Raw genomic sequence first — 15,684 nt, forward strand, 5'->3', positions numbered from 1 at the left:
GTGTTGTATATATCTGTGTACACACACACACACACACACACACACACACACACACACACACACACACGGTGTATATACTCGAGTATAAGCCGAGTTTTTCAGCACGTTTTTAATGAAGTTTTTGTGGTAAAATTAGGTGCCTGATATTCGGGTCAGCTTATACTCGAGTATATTAGTATATATAAAATCAGTGTCCTGGTTTTGTTTCTCTAGAGAACCCTGTCTAACACAGGTGGACGCAAGTATTACCCTCCTTATAGAAAAAGAACTTTTCAGTGACCCCAGGAGTAAAAGCATGTGCCCCATGGGCACAGGTTTACACTGACATCAGCTCTGGTACTTGTTATCCGATTATAGTTCCTTAGGAGGACTCAATGGAATGGGCAAGACTCTCTCAGAGATGGGCATATATTTACTGCAGAGCTCTTAAATGCAATCCCAAGAATGAAACCTTTTAACTGTGATAATTGATGGCTGCAAAGTCAATAAAACATACCTGTTACAGAAAATCATCCTTGTTAAGACAAATTGTGCTTCTAGGGAAACTGTATTGCTTGTTCTAAATTACCTATATTTATTAGACTATTTTTATAGGAAACTGAATTTTTTCACTCTTAATATAAAAAGGAACTTTTCAAAGTTATGATAAATAAGCCACTAATTTTATATTAATTAACCTCCTCATTTCCTATATATTATATACAAAGAAAATATCTGGATGAATGTAAAGCTATCTGTTAACTGACTTCCCCGATGATGACAATGAGTAGGAGAGGGACGTTTTCATTTGTATACCTCTGTTTGGTTTCATTTTTAAATAAGACTAACGTTTACAGTGAAGGGGAAAAAATCAAGAGAAACCAAACACAAATGAACAACTAATCATTATGACATTTACCTTGTTCAGAGCTTTCACCATCATCACAAATATTAATAGACCAACTGGTGGAGACATGTCCTGTCCAACCAGGATGTCTTCCCACATCTACTGACCAGCCAAGGGAGAGCAAAAACTCTAGGAAATGTGGCTGAACACTTCTGGAAGACTCCACATTCTTTAAAATCTGAAATGAGTATTAAGCATCAGTGACAATAAAGGAAACAAAAGAGTAGAACCAAATAAATGTCCACTGGTTATCTCTGAAGCTTTGACGAAACGAGTCCAACCAAGCTTAGAACAGACATGAGAACAAAGCACCAAAGAGTTAAGAATTCTAACTCTGAAGTTGGACAAATGTGAGTTCTATTCGTAAGCTTTGACTCAAGTTTCTGAACTTTACTTAATTTCTTCATATATAAAATGGGGACAATAATGGTTTTGAAGCAAAATCTTTTCCTTGCAAAACAATTACTGAACCAGAGCCAATTAAAAACAAAAGCAAAAAACCCCAAACTAGTTGCTGTTGAGTTGACTTCAACCCATAGCACTCCATTTGTTCAGAGTAGAACTGAGCTTCATAGGATTTCCAAGGGCGAATTTTGGAAGCAGATCGCCAGGTCTTTTTTCTGAGGCACCTCTGGGTGAACTCGGACAAAGATGTTTGAACTACTCAGGGACTCTAGACACAATACCCAGCAACAAATAAAAGACACCATGCCACTGTCTTCACAGTTTACTAACTGGTAATGAGAATCACTGCATAGATATGGGATTCATCACAAATCTTGACAGATGCAATCAAAGTACATGCCTATTAAAAATTCAATAAGAATTAGTTATCATTATAAATGAATCTTAAAATAGTCCACTCTTGGTCTAAAGAGAAAAACAGAACCGTGTTGAGTCTGTACTTCCAACAAAACTGAAGGGACCACAAGGCTCTCCTTACCTTACTAAGAGTAGCACCGGACTCTCGCTGGCCTTCAGTTAGAGCAGACCCCCATTCTACAATAGCACTGGGGCCATTTTGCCTTCTGAAAACTTTGGTTGTCACATCTGGTGGGTGCTAGTGGCATCTAGTGGGCAGAAGCGAGCACTACTGCCAATATTCTACAATACACACTGCACCTCTCCTGACAAATACCTAGTCCACGCTGCCAACAGGGACGTTATTTAAAAACTTCTAAAGGAAGACAAAAGAATTCTCTACATTCATTCTCATCTGTCTATATAAGAATCCCCTGAGCCTGGAATCATCCTTTTTAAAAGCTCCTCCAAATGACTGTGATGCAGGTAGTCCACAGACCACTGTTTTGGAACTGCTGGCATAGTTTAGACAATGCTCATCAATGACGTCAAGGCTGTAGGCCTATGAAGGGGTGCAGAAGTCAACTACAGTATGTTGCACTCACTACTTCTCACTCCACCAGGCATCCTCACTAACTCTTACAGAACCAGTCTCTTTAGAGTATGCCTAGCTAGTGCCCTTGTATCCTGTCTTATTCTTGTATGTGCCAGCAAACTGATTAGCAAGCCGGTTCTAATCTTTCCAATCGTAATATTCAGTTAGAAGTGAAACTTAAAAATAATACAAAAGTTTAGTCAAGAATAAACAGGTCAAATTCAACTCACATGCTATTTATTTGCAGCCAGAAATGCACCTAAATCTACTTTGTGTAGAAAAGGGGGCATTTGAGAGCATATCCATGTGTTCTTGTGGAGCCTGTACATAGGGCAAGAGACAATCACTTGAACAGAACACGGGGGTTGTGTGTGCTTTCAAGATCAACAAAGGGGTGTGCCAGGGTTATTTTATCCATTTACCGTAAGACTGTAATCTATATGCAAAGCAAATAGTCCGAGAAACAGAACTACATGAAGAAGGAGGCAATAAAGGATTGGGGAAAGACCCACTAACAACCTGCGGTATGCAGATGACACAACTTTGCTTGCCGAAAAGTTAAGAGGGCAGAGAGTACTTACTACTGCCTCCGGTATGGATTATACCTTAACATACAGAAAAGAGAAATCCTCCTAAGTGGATCAATAAGCAACATCATGATAAATGGAGAAATCACTGAAGTTGCCAAGGACTTCAGTTTACTTGGATCCATAATCAGGACTCCTGGAAATAGGAGCCAAGAAATCAAACGGCAAGTATGCTGCGTAAGACCTTTTTTAAGTGTTAAAGAGGAAAGATGTCACTTTGAGGACTAAGGTGCACCTGCCAAAGCCAAGGAACTTTCAATTGTCTCATATATGTGTGAAAGCTGGGCAATAAATAAGGAAGACTGAAGAATTATTTATACACTGGAATTCTGGCTTGGGGGGAGAATATTAATATACCATAGACAGCCAGAAGAAGAAACACAGCTGTCTTAAAGGAAGTGCTCTTAAGAAGCAAACATAATGAGACTTCATCTCCCTTACTTTGGATGTATCATCAAAAAAGCAAGAGCCCCTCAATGAAATGGACAGACACAGTGGTGCAGCAAGGGGCTCAAGCACAGCAATGACGAGAAGGGTGGCGCAGGACCAGCCAGTGTTTGCCCTGTTTGCTCAGGGTCACCATGAATCAGAACCTGTGGCAGCACCTACCAAATGCCTCCACCTTGTGGGGAGGGGGTCATTTTCAAGTTGTCTCAAAGGCTAGTGCCTTCTCCTTTTACAGGGAGGAGAACATGGCTCCATTCTTTTAATTTGAACCCAGACACTAGACTGGTCCCAACCTCCTATCCTAATCCAAATGTTCTGAGGTTCCTTTAAAAAAAAAGTTAGGAATCCACCAGTCTCATCCCTGGCTACCCACAGACCATCTTCCCCCAGCTCCAAGCACACTGGGCTCCATAGTAAATGCCTCTCAAAGCCCACAGAGAAGCAGCGCACCAATTGGTGTGATCACGAGGTGTCCATGGAATCAGGTACCAGGCATCAAAGACCCAGAGCAAACAGTCATATCCATGTGAATGATAGGGAGTGTGGATTGGAGACCTAAAACCCATCTGTAGGTGACTGGACATTCCCTTACAGAAGGATCACAAGGAAGAGACAAACCAGTCAGGATGCAGTATAGCACTGATGAAACACACAACTTTCCTTTAGTTCTTTAATGCTTCTCCCCAGCAATCACTATCAGGCTACCAATTCTACCTTACAAATCCGGCTAGACCAGAGCATGTATACAGTTACAGAAAAGAGCGGAAACACAGGAAACCTAGGACAGATAAACCCCTCAGGACCAATAATGAGAGTAGAGATACCAGGAAGGTGGGGAGGAGAAAGGGTTAACTGATTACAATGATCTACACAATGATCTCCCTGGGGGACAGACAACAAAGAAGTGGGTGAAGGTAGACATCAGCCAGTGTAAGGCATAAAAAATAATAATAATTTATAAATTATCAAGGGTTCATGAGGGAGGGGGAGTGGAGGGGGGGAGAGGGAAAAAATGAGAAGCTTATACCAAGGGATCTAGTAGAAAGAAAATGTTTTGAAAAGGATGATGGAAACAAATGTTCAAATGTGCTTGACACAATGGATGTATGGATGTATTGTGATACGAGCTGTATGGGCCCCCAAGAAAATGATTTAAAAATAAATAAATGCCCCTCAATTTCATGAAGTTGCAATTCCCTCTTACTTCTGAGACCTTTGCACACATTGATAACTTTGTCAGTAACCATCTTCAATGCACACTTTAAACACCAACTTAAATGTCTTTTCTTCTAAGATATTTTTAAAAAATAGGGTTAGGCTTTCCTATTAGGGCTTCTATAACATGTCGTAAGCCTATTTTATCACAATACACCATGATTACTTATTTAATCATCTGTTTTCCCCTCTAGCGAGATCTAAAAGACAAGAACCTATAGATCTTGTTTACCACTGTAGCCTGGTGCCTAACAGAGAGCAGACACTTGTTATTGATGGAATTAGTACTATCAAACGAGAGAAGCGTCCGCATCCATCAACCTCTTTTCTTAGTACATCATGAATAATTTATAGTACATTTGTATAAACAAACATTTTCTAATTTTGGTAAACTTAAGGAGTGTTCAATAATGTTCTTAGAATGCTTATAGTACAATTTCAAGATTATACAGGATGCTAGGTCTGGTGCCTAAACATCTGAATGCTATATTATTTTTATAAATTTTCCTTTTGTTCTTTCATAGTTATAGTTATAATATAGTATTCTATAGCATAGAATACTATATGCTATAATACTATATTAGAAACTTCAATATCCCCGCTATTTCCTCTCAGTTTTCCACTCTTGTATTATTTTTTATATCTTATGTTTTTCTTCATCCTTCTCCTGGTCTGTTTATTATATCTATTCAATTGTATTTTCCTTGGTCGTTTGCTTTGATTCTTTATCACAGTTGTTATTTCCTCCACGGCGCACTGTACACAGCCCAGTTGGAACCACTCCTACAAGGGGAGTGCAAGAGGAAAGACTTGCAACCTACTCCGATGCTCAGGCACACTGGGGCGCAGGGGAGGTGTTCACTACGTAGCTGCTGCTGGTAGTAATACTCTTCTTGGGCAATCAGTCCCAACTTTAGTTTTTTTGTTACTAACCTTTGATATTTGAGTTTCTTTTGTTGGATGTACTTGAATTCCTTCAGGGGAAGAAAATCATGCTAAACCTCCTCTCTAAAACACATTCTTTGAGGGTCAAAAGAACCACAACTCTAGGCATCACAGTTCATTAACTCTGTTTTTAAATTGGCTCATAAGAAACAATTAAGCACCAAAATAAAAAAAACGTGTAGACCGTACAGTGGGCAAGCACAAACCATCTAAACCTTTTTATAGTGTATTAAAAAATTACCAAAAAAGTCTGAGGATTCCTACCTCTTGGTTTGTCTTCTGGCCTGGCTTCATATAGAAAACAAAAACTGTGTCAAAGGGACGACATGGCAAGAGGTCCAGATACCCAAGGTCATCAAAAAATCCAGGTATCGTGGAGTCAAGTGCAATAAGGTGAGGAGGTAGACGACTATTCGCAGGTTCCTGCCGTCAGAAGAAGAAAGGAGTAATTATTACCTCTTTTCATTATTCTAATTATAATAAACTTGCGTTTATGGTTTATTAAGAATTAAGTAAAAAAAGTATAAAACTGCAGGAAGACACACAACCATATCCCGAACTAAAGAAGCTAACGTTCTTACGTATTTCGGTGACTTCACTTGCCTTTTTTGTTGCTAAAAAAAGTGGGGCATTGTGTGTGTGTGTGTGTGTGTGTGTGTGTGTGTTTTGGTTCCTTTTCCCTCTATCATGCTGCCTTGAACTCTTAAATGCTGTCTGAGTTTTAGTTCACTTTTTGTGCTGTTTTGTTTTGTTTTCCCACAGCCATTTATCTTCCTTGAGATCTCCACCTTGTCAAACAAGGTTCTCCCAACAGTGGTATTTTTCGGGGACACAGCCTGTGGAGATGGCAAGAATTACTCTTTTCTATGTTGGCAAGGATTGTGGGCCTGGTTATCTGGTGTATTACATAATGTTCCTAGCAGGAGCTGGGGCAACAGACAATCACGTTTCTGCGGATAAACAAAGGAATATTCACACTGAGTTAAAAAAGACTACAAATAGCCTCATGTCCGTTCACATCAGATTTTACTGATAAACCAATATGCCACAAACTAATAATAATAAAAAAATCTAGATGTACAATGCTTTCCCTTGATAGTATGGTTAAGGAATGGTTAAGGTGCGCAGCATCTTATGAACACTTTGGAGGGCAAGGCCGCCTCATCCTTCTTATTTTTAGAACTAAGTTTCTTCCATTGGATCTTGCGCAAAGTTTAAGGTAACTTTTGTCAATACCATGCTGTACTCCTTTTCTTTTGCAATTTTAAAATGAATCTTGCAAGTATTGTCAATTAATTTGTGTGTGCAAAGAACTTTCTCTATTTTCAATATTTTACTGAGCTCATACTTTCCTAACTAGTAGTATTACCTAACTTCCTTCCCAATAGTTCTTCTATTTATTTCTTCTAATATTTTATTGACTTTTCAATATACTAGTTATATAAGCCATTACCTTTGGGAAAAGCTGGTTTAAATGTACATAAAATCTCCCAGCTCATGATTTGGACAGCTTCCTATGATTATTTCAAAACAAAAAGTTTTGAAAAATTTCACTGACTAAAAATTTGTGTCAAATAGTGGTCAATGTAAGCATCCTTTGATTCTGGTTTTAATCAGAGGTGCCTCTGGTTTGCCCACAAGCTGCCATTTAGAGCAGTAATCTTTAAAGTGAGGGTCTACATACAAGGGACCTTCATAAAGTTCATGGAAAAAGAGAATTAAAAGATAATGGGATTTTTCCACAAAATTTTTGAAGTCCTCTTATAGAAATCGTTAGTCTTGGCTAAGTACTTCTTTAATTTTAAAATCAGAATTAGTATTATTTTATTGTATACTGATTGCTTGATTTAGCCATCTACTAAATTATTTCTCTAATAGCTTTCCTAATACTTTCCAGTAATGAACTTCCCTTAGATCCCTTAAATTTTGGTTGTGAACAATAATTTATCTAATATGCTAGTGAAGAGTTTTCTTAACATTCTCTTTAATACTCTATAGCTGTATTCATAAATAAGATTAGTTTTTTTATATGTGTGCTGTCAGGTATGAGTTTATTGGAGATATGCTATAAGATTCATAAAATAAATCAGCTAACTTTCTGATATTTCTATTTTCTGAAACAGATGACAAGGTGCTCATTTTTCATGAGAATTTAAAAATCTCAACAACAATAGATTATGAGAGGAAAATTACAATCTTAAAGATAGGCTCCTGTCTCCCTACAGTAATAATTTTCTTCTAGTGTTATTTTCACTTACTACTTTTATTGTTCTAATTTTTTCACTAGAAATACCATTGACCATTTGTAGATTACATCTTTGTTTCTTATCTCCCACATTTATGTTGCATTTCTTATTATTTTCCTCTTTGATCTTCTGCATTTTAAGACAGTTATGTTCACACTTCCTATCACTAGCTCATTTTCTACCAAGTAAAATACATTTCCCTCTACATGGTAAAATCCAAATCAAACAGCAATGCTCTCCTCACTCTTAAATGTTCTATGATCAGGTAGATGCTACTGTGTTCGGGCAGATAACTCATACAATAAGCAACATCTGCCTGGTAATCTTCAGCTGTGCTTGTCAAAACCAATAGGACTTACTATATATAAACCCCAAATCCAACTTCAGGCAAGTTATTTCACATTTTTGAGCCTCTGTGGTTCCACATCTATAGAACAAGGATAGTATCATTTTCCTTGTAAAAGTGTTTTAAAGATAATGGAATTAAGAATAATGGCAATGTTTGTCTTAAGACTAGTTTACTCTGTATTAGTACTATATAAAGTATCTTCCATATATTAACTCAATCCTCACATGACCTATGAGATGATACTTTTTTCATCTCGATTTTACAGATAAGGAACTATGACTCACAAAAGTCAAGTAACTTGCCCAAGACCACACACCTGGCCAGGAGGCCAGGACATAAACTTAGACAATTTGACTTTAGAAACAGCACAACATAGGTGATGCCTGGCTCCAAACTACTACTGTAGCTCTGTATTAACTTTGCCCCTTTTAAAAAGTGGTATGAAAAGGCAGAGTCCGTTACAGCCCACACTTTCAATAATAAAGTCTACTAGGGTTAGCTATTTTTAACAATCTTTTTCTTCTTGTGTACGAAAGGAAATGGGTAGATTTCATTTGTGTGTGTGATATGGGTCGTGAATTACCAAGGAAAATTCAGAGCTGGCTGCATTATTTCAACACTTCCCTTAGCAAGAGCTCTGAATGCATTAATGGGATGAAGCTAGTACCTCCCTGGAGCTATACTGTAACCTAAAAAACCAAACTCGCTGCCATCAAGTCAATGCTGACTCATAGCGCGCTCATGTGGGTTTCCAAGATTGTAACTGTTTACTGGAGTAGAGAGGCCAGTCTTTCTCCTTCAGAGCTACTGATGGTTTTAAAGTGCTGACTATGAGGATCGCGGACCAACACTAACCACTAGACCCCCCAGAGCTCTTACACTGCAATCTAGCAGACCCAACTTTCAGATCACTGGCAAGCAGCACAAGATTTTAACACAACTAAGTTCCTATCACATAAAAATGCTTTTGTAATCATCAGTTGAATATTAATCTATAAATATACTTACTCATGAAAGTTTATAAAAATTACCTTCAATGCTTCTAATGATAAAAATCCAAAGTGTGAAAGGAAAAGGCGTGCTGTTTGGAATTCCTGTGCAGGAGGTGGCGGCTTACAGTCCGTAATTGGATCAGGAAAGCTTTTCTTCCGTAATTCCTCCTCACTTTGCTGTTCAAGGTGTATTTCATATGCAATCTGCTGAGCCATGCCATTCCTTAATTTTTCATGTCTCTCTTCTAACTAAAAGAAACCAACTGTTTCAATTTCTGGAGTGATTATAAAAGTGTCCATCTTAAATGTCTAAATGAGAACAATGTTACAAGTAGCAAAATAAATACAATTCTCAGTGATCAATACTAAATTTCAGCTCATTATAGAGAATGTAACTAAAATACTTCCAAGTTAAAACATACTCGGTGGTATAAATGACATGGGAGTTCTCTTCTCCTGTCCCCTACCACACTTCCAGACCACTGTATATCTTCACTAGGCAGTGACTTCCTCATGGTTTTGAATCCATGTGGACTACTGGACCGGGTTCTTGATCAATTCGCCCTCTGTCCTCTTGTTTCCATCTCATCTGTTTTAATTTTAAAATCCAAGCCTCTTTGTTGAATATTTCCAACAATCTGGCTTACATTTCTACAATCCCCACAATCTTCCTGACTGTCCATTCACAAGCACCCTGATGGGCTCTCCTTTCAAGAGCTACAATTCTGCAGCCCCTCCTACAGCTCTCCCACGTCTCCACTCCCTGAGCCCATGCTTTGCCACTACTGCACCTGGAGCCACTCAAGGGCTCCCTTTTGATTTTCCCAGGTAGCATCTTTCAGGCTTGTCTCCACCCCATCCAAGCCTAAACCCCAGTCTTCCATCTTAGTACCCACACCTCAGAACATGACTGAGCTGTCTGTCCTTCATCCTTCCCTAATTTCATCCTGTCAATTTCCATACCATTCAAATTCTTTGTTATGCTCCCAGGTTTTAAGAAAGTCAGATTATGCACCTCAGTGCCCTCTGGCAGTTTTAAGAACCATCTTTAACTGAGTGTCCAGGGGCACTAGGCACAGTTGTAAGGCACCCAACTGCTTGTCAAAGTGTCTGCAGCTGGAATCCACCAGCTGCTCCATGGGAGAAAGAGATGGCCATCTGCTTCCGTAAGAATTCAGCCTTGGAAAATCTAAGAGTTCTCCTCTGTCCTGTAGGTTGCTATGAGTTAGATCAACAGTAATAAATTCATTACACTACCAAGATTAATGTTTACGTAAACTCCCTTAATTTTTCTACTGAGCCTTCACCTACTCTCACCCTTCCCCAACTCACTTGGGGTATACTGCTTCCTAATTACTTGAACTCTTGACGGTACTGCCACTTGGGCCTTCTCTATCACTTATAATTTCCCCAAACCATTTTACAGTGTTAGCAGAAGCTCTCTACTGCTTCCCTCCTTTCAACTATGAATGTGTGTATATTCCTCCCATCCTTGAGCTTTTAAAAAGAGAAACAGCCTTGTCTTTTCCTAACTAGGTGACCGCCATATGCTACCAACCACAACTTTCCTTTATCGCTCACAGTAATTTGTATTCACTGCCACTGCTTTATCAACCATTCACTCCCCAGCTTTTAAAACTCTGCCTTCAAAGGTTATTACTTACAACTTCATATCACAATCCAGGGGGATTATTTTGGTCCTCATCCTCCCCAAACTCTTCAGCATTTGACAGTGTAAGCCATCTCTGCATCCATCACGGCGGGGCACGGCTCTATCCCCACGTCTTAAAATTGTACTCAAATGCCAACTCTCAAGTTTTCTGGCTCTTTTTCTTCCCTCTTCAACCCAAGACTATTAAGTCCATCCTCAATATATTTCATGTTCTTCAGCTCCCCTCAAGGTGAAGCAGTCCTTCCTTTCCATCTGGATTGTCAGAATAGGTCCCTGAATTGATCCCTCTTCTTCGCATCTCCTTCCCAAGAGAGTTTGGCCATGTCACCACACTATTTAAAACCCTCTAGGGACCAGACCAGGCAGCCAAGTGACACCTCTCAGAGACAAGTTTTTCCAGTTACTCTCAATCTATAGGCATTTTAACAACATGATAACCTCGTGGATGACAAGAGACTCAGGCCATCCTATGAATCATTTCCAGTGACAACACTGAAAAGTGTTTTGATCATAGAAGTCATTTAAAATCTGCTACCGTGAAGTCAATTTCCACTCACAGCAACCCTATAGGGCAGATTAGAGTCCTACACTGTAATCTTCATGGGAGCAGACTGTCACATCTTTCTCTCCTAGAGCTGCTGGTGGGGCAGCCACGTGCTTAACCACTGCATCACAATGGCTCCATGGGAAGTCACTGCAGAAGGTTCATATCCATCTCGTTATAATGGCTACAAAACAACTCATCTTACTTCTTCAGTGACGATTTCATGCAAGTCTGGAATGCTCAGATCTGCTTTCACGAAAGGAATCTTGTCTACCTCTTCAGGAAATGGTCGATGCTTCACAGTATATTTAAACCCAACATCATTTTTAGGAACAGGACGGGGTTCAGGAACAAAAAGCTGTTACAATAAAACAAACATCTTCATTATATATGGCCCAACACCTATCTGCCTTAGCTTGCATTTTTCCCTGGTCTCTTAGGTACCTATTTCCCTAGGGCAGAGGTCATATGACCCAAGAACGCAGTAAAAACCAGCATATGTCTCTCCTCCAGTGAAGGTAGCAACCTGCGAACCTGGAAGGCAGGCTGCGCTGAAATCAAACTCTAAGATGGGCCACGTTTGTGTCTGATCCTCTTCTTTCTTAAGCAGCACTCTCCCCACTCAGCGTTCTCCCAAAGGTTCAAATTCTAAGATACTTCTGTGATAATGTTCTGAAACATTTCGGTTTACTGAATATGCTGACACATTAAAACAAGGTCCACAGAATAAATATCAAACACTCTTTAGGACAGTGGCTTTCAAATTTTCCCTTACTAGAAGTGCTACTTTGATGTTTACTGTTTCCTTTTTAAAAAAAAATCATTTTATTGAAGGCTCTTACAGCTTTTTTTTTTTAATCATTCTATTGGGGGCTCGTACAACTCTCAGCACAATCCATACATCCATCCATCGCATGTCAAGCACATTTGTTTCCCTTATCATTCTGAAAACATTTGCTTTCTACTTGAACCCTTGATATCAGCTCCTCATTTTTTCCCCTCCCTCCCCGCTTCCCACTGTTTTCTTTTAAAGTTCACTCAATCGTATCTTATTTTTAGGAAAATGTTCACCAACTTATAATAGATTTCATGACAGCTAAGTAGGCTAGGGATCTCTACTGTCCTGAGTCTGAATCGTCCAGTGCTGAGTGGAAGGCAATAAGGTATTTTGAGACTTACGGTCAAACTTCTTTCTCAAGGGCTCTCAAGTCATTCTGTAAATCACACAAGGATAGACCACTGAGCAGCTCTAGGAAGTGAGTTCAGAGCAGAAGGTTAACAACTGAAGGGCACAACTGAAAGCACAGGCCCTGGAGGCAGGGCTGCTCTGCCCGAACCCCTGCCTTACTCTCTATGTGCTGTACGGTTTAAGTCTCACATCTGAAAGTAGAACCAACTCATCACAAGGGTGCCATGAGGATTTAAAAAATGCACACAGCACATAGGAAACTATCAACACATTTCAGGTCCGTTCCTCATCCCCTACCTTCTCAGTCTCTAAGGCTAATTTAGACACTTAGGAATGCTGGCAGAAGGCGATCTACACAATGTCAGGAAAGAAAAATGGGCATGGCTCGCCTAGGTTAAAACACGCCAGATCTAACATGGCACATGCTCAAGTTTTGCTTTATCTTTTGTTAAATTTAAAGTAATTCATGACTAAAAGTATTTTTGGTAACAACTGAAAGTTTACAATGTACTAAGTAAAAAAAACAGTACACAAGTGGTTCACATTCTATTCAAGTGTTACTGTATGTATATATATAAAAAAAGATGGAAAGGAAATATACCGATATATTAACAGTATTTAACTACCTCTAGAAAGTGAATGTACAAGTGATTCCACACTTGTTTTACTACCTACATCTTTCAACTTTTCTTTCATATAATTATAACTTAAATGAGTTAAGTGACATCTCAAGATTCCCTGGTGAAAAAAGAGGAGCTGATACCAAGGGCTAAAATAAAAAATAAATGTTTAGAAAATGATGCTAGCAACATATGTACAAATATGTTTGATACAACTGATGTATGGATTGTTATAACAGCTGTTAAGAGCCCCCAATAAAATGATCTTAAGAAATAATTCCCTTGTATCTTACCTATACAAAAATAAATCATAAAAAATAAATTTCAAACTGTTGCCATAGGCATCATAAGACTGGCTGAATTTTTGTCAGATAATGTGTCCTTAACTTTTATTGGTCATAGCAATGTAAGAAAGAAATTAGGGCCACTGCTCATAATACTAGCCCTTAGTTATAAATGGTCCTGAGAGTCATCTAGAACACTTTGTGAACATGCATCTGCCTCAACGATGTCTTTCTTTTTTTTATGGTTAAATCATTTTATTGGGGCTCTTACAACTCTTATCACAATCCATACACCCATCCATCGTGTCAAGCACATTTGTACTTATGTTGACATCATCATTTTCAAAGATGCCTCTCAAGGGTCACTGAGAAGGCCTGGAATGCTGGGCTCCTAATTTTGACATGAACCCACTGCTTTAGAACCTGACTAGGTATCAAAAGTATTTTGTTTATCTGTGTGCCTTTTGTTGGAATGTCATTTATCCTGTAAGGAGAGCACACGCGCACATACACACACACACCCCCTTCTCCCTCCCCCTCCCGTTCCTTCCCTGTAACTTCTGATGGATACCACCTTCTGGTTTGCTTTTGCTCCTCTGGGTAAAAGGCAAAGCTGTTGTGCCCAAGCAAGTCTTCCAGATGTTCCCCGGACCAGCACAGTGACAGAAGGGAAAAAATCATCTAGAATAAAAGGTCGCGAAAAAATGTTTATTTAAGACCACTGAGTAAAGCCATTATTAAGTGCAGATCTTTAAATAATCAGAGTCCTAGCAAAGTGTTTCCCTAACTTTGTTTAACCTTTGCAAAGAGAAACTAAATAAGTAAATAAATAGCCCAAACCACCAAACTCAGTGCCATCAAGTTGATATTGACTCACAATGACCCCATAGGACAAGGCAGAATTGCCCCTGTGAGTTTCTGTAATTGTAACTCTTTCTGGGAATAGAAAGCTCCTGCTTTCTCCTGAGGAGCAGCTGGTTTTGAAGTGTTGAACTTGCAGTAAGCAGCCCACTCTATGCCACTATGCTACCAGAGCTCCTAAAGGTAAGATGGCAAGTATTCAGTCACTGAGCGAATCCTATCACTGAGTGGTAATCATATCATACTCCAACCATATGGAGTCCTAACCATACCCCATACCATGAACTTCACAAGTAAGCCTAGACAAGTCACAAGTCCTGAGCATATTTAGTTTCTAACTGGCAAGGCTACAGGAACTGGACCAGGCAGGAAGCAACTGTTAACAATCTAGATAAGAAATAATAAATTCCTGAATTTGGTTCTGCTGGCATACATGCAGGGGAAACAGATTAAAAAGGCCATTGGGAAATCACTTACATAGGGAAGTTACCAGAGGGAGCAGGTAAAAATTCCCATATTTCCAGTCTGTTTGGGTGGCACCATAATTGAAGCAGATACAAGAGGATGAGTAGAAGAAGGTAGTAGACAAAGTTTAAAGGGAAAGAGTGCCAATTTTTGTTTGTTTGTTAAACATGTTACATTAAGACTTTCTAAAACTATAGGGACTCTTTTTTTCTGGTATTTTCAGATGTGTATCAATGACCTCTGAAAGATTCTATTTAATACATTTATTCTACTTTCTGATCCTCTATTTTTCACATGCTACTGTACTATAGTTAGGAAGTCTTTTTGCTCAGTGCAAAATTACTCAGAACCTGCCATCTTTCTTTGCCAGTTTCTGGGAACAGCTTGTCAGTGCTGATGACTAAGGTGATTTAGCAGTGGCGAAGGCTTCCTCTGGGCGAAAACTTACTCTGTTCGTTTCCAAGAGGCTGCTCCAGCATTGCCAGGATGACACTGTTATCCAAGACAAAGTACCGGAAACTATGCTTGTTTATGGTCGGCAGTCTGGAGTACTTAACCAACGTGGTCTCATTCACCAGACTACAAGGAGAGGCAGGGCCACTGGGTGAAGGAAATGCACCAAGCAATTGCATGATACTATGGATAATGGAAAAGAGAACAGTTATTCCCAAAGCAGAGCCTCTGTTTACCTCAAGCATCAAGGTGTCTTTCTGTTCTTTTGAATTTAAATTGAGCAAGGTCCTGCTGCTGCTTTACAGGTCAGGTTTGCTCCCCGCGGAGCACTTCCGATGCAAGGCATGGTTAAGCACTTTACACGCATCATTTCATCCAGTTACAGCTAACAACCCTATGAGGAGGGTAATGTTTTTATTTGCATTTTATGATGAGAAAACAGGCACAAAACGTATCTTAGAATTAAAGCAAAAAGATTTTACCTGGTGGTCCTAATATCATCTAAGCCTTCATAAACATTTCATTTGAAAAAC

At 39.2% G+C, this 15,684-nt stretch overlaps 1 protein-coding gene across 7 annotated transcripts in view; it reads right to left on the reverse strand.

Moving 5' to 3' along the window:
* Nucleotides 1-15,684, reverse strand: part of RALGAPB (Ral GTPase activating protein non-catalytic subunit beta) — a 74,323-nt gene that overhangs the window by 17,416 nt on the left and 41,223 nt on the right. For all 7 annotated transcript variants that reach the window (XM_030886986.2, XM_004697981.3, XM_045295136.1 and 4 more), the window contains 6 exons: nucleotides 15,147-15,334; nucleotides 13,947-14,053; nucleotides 11,485-11,637; nucleotides 9,103-9,312; nucleotides 5,741-5,899; nucleotides 899-1,064 (listed from right to left, as the gene is read on the reverse strand). In XM_030886986.2, coding sequence (XP_030742846.1) covers nucleotides 899-1,064; nucleotides 5,741-5,899; nucleotides 9,103-9,312; nucleotides 11,485-11,637; nucleotides 13,947-14,053; nucleotides 15,147-15,334 — 983 coding nt within the window. The remainder of the gene's footprint in view (nucleotides 1-898; nucleotides 1,065-5,740; nucleotides 5,900-9,102; nucleotides 9,313-11,484; nucleotides 11,638-13,946; nucleotides 14,054-15,146; nucleotides 15,335-15,684) is intronic.

Source organism: Echinops telfairi, unplaced genomic scaffold (genome assembly GCF_000313985.2).
Source record: "Echinops telfairi isolate 266 unplaced genomic scaffold, ASM31398v2 ScPeMD7_5592;HRSCAF=6446, whole genome shotgun sequence".
Classification (NCBI taxonomy): domain Eukaryota; kingdom Metazoa; phylum Chordata; class Mammalia; order Afrosoricida; family Tenrecidae; genus Echinops; species Echinops telfairi.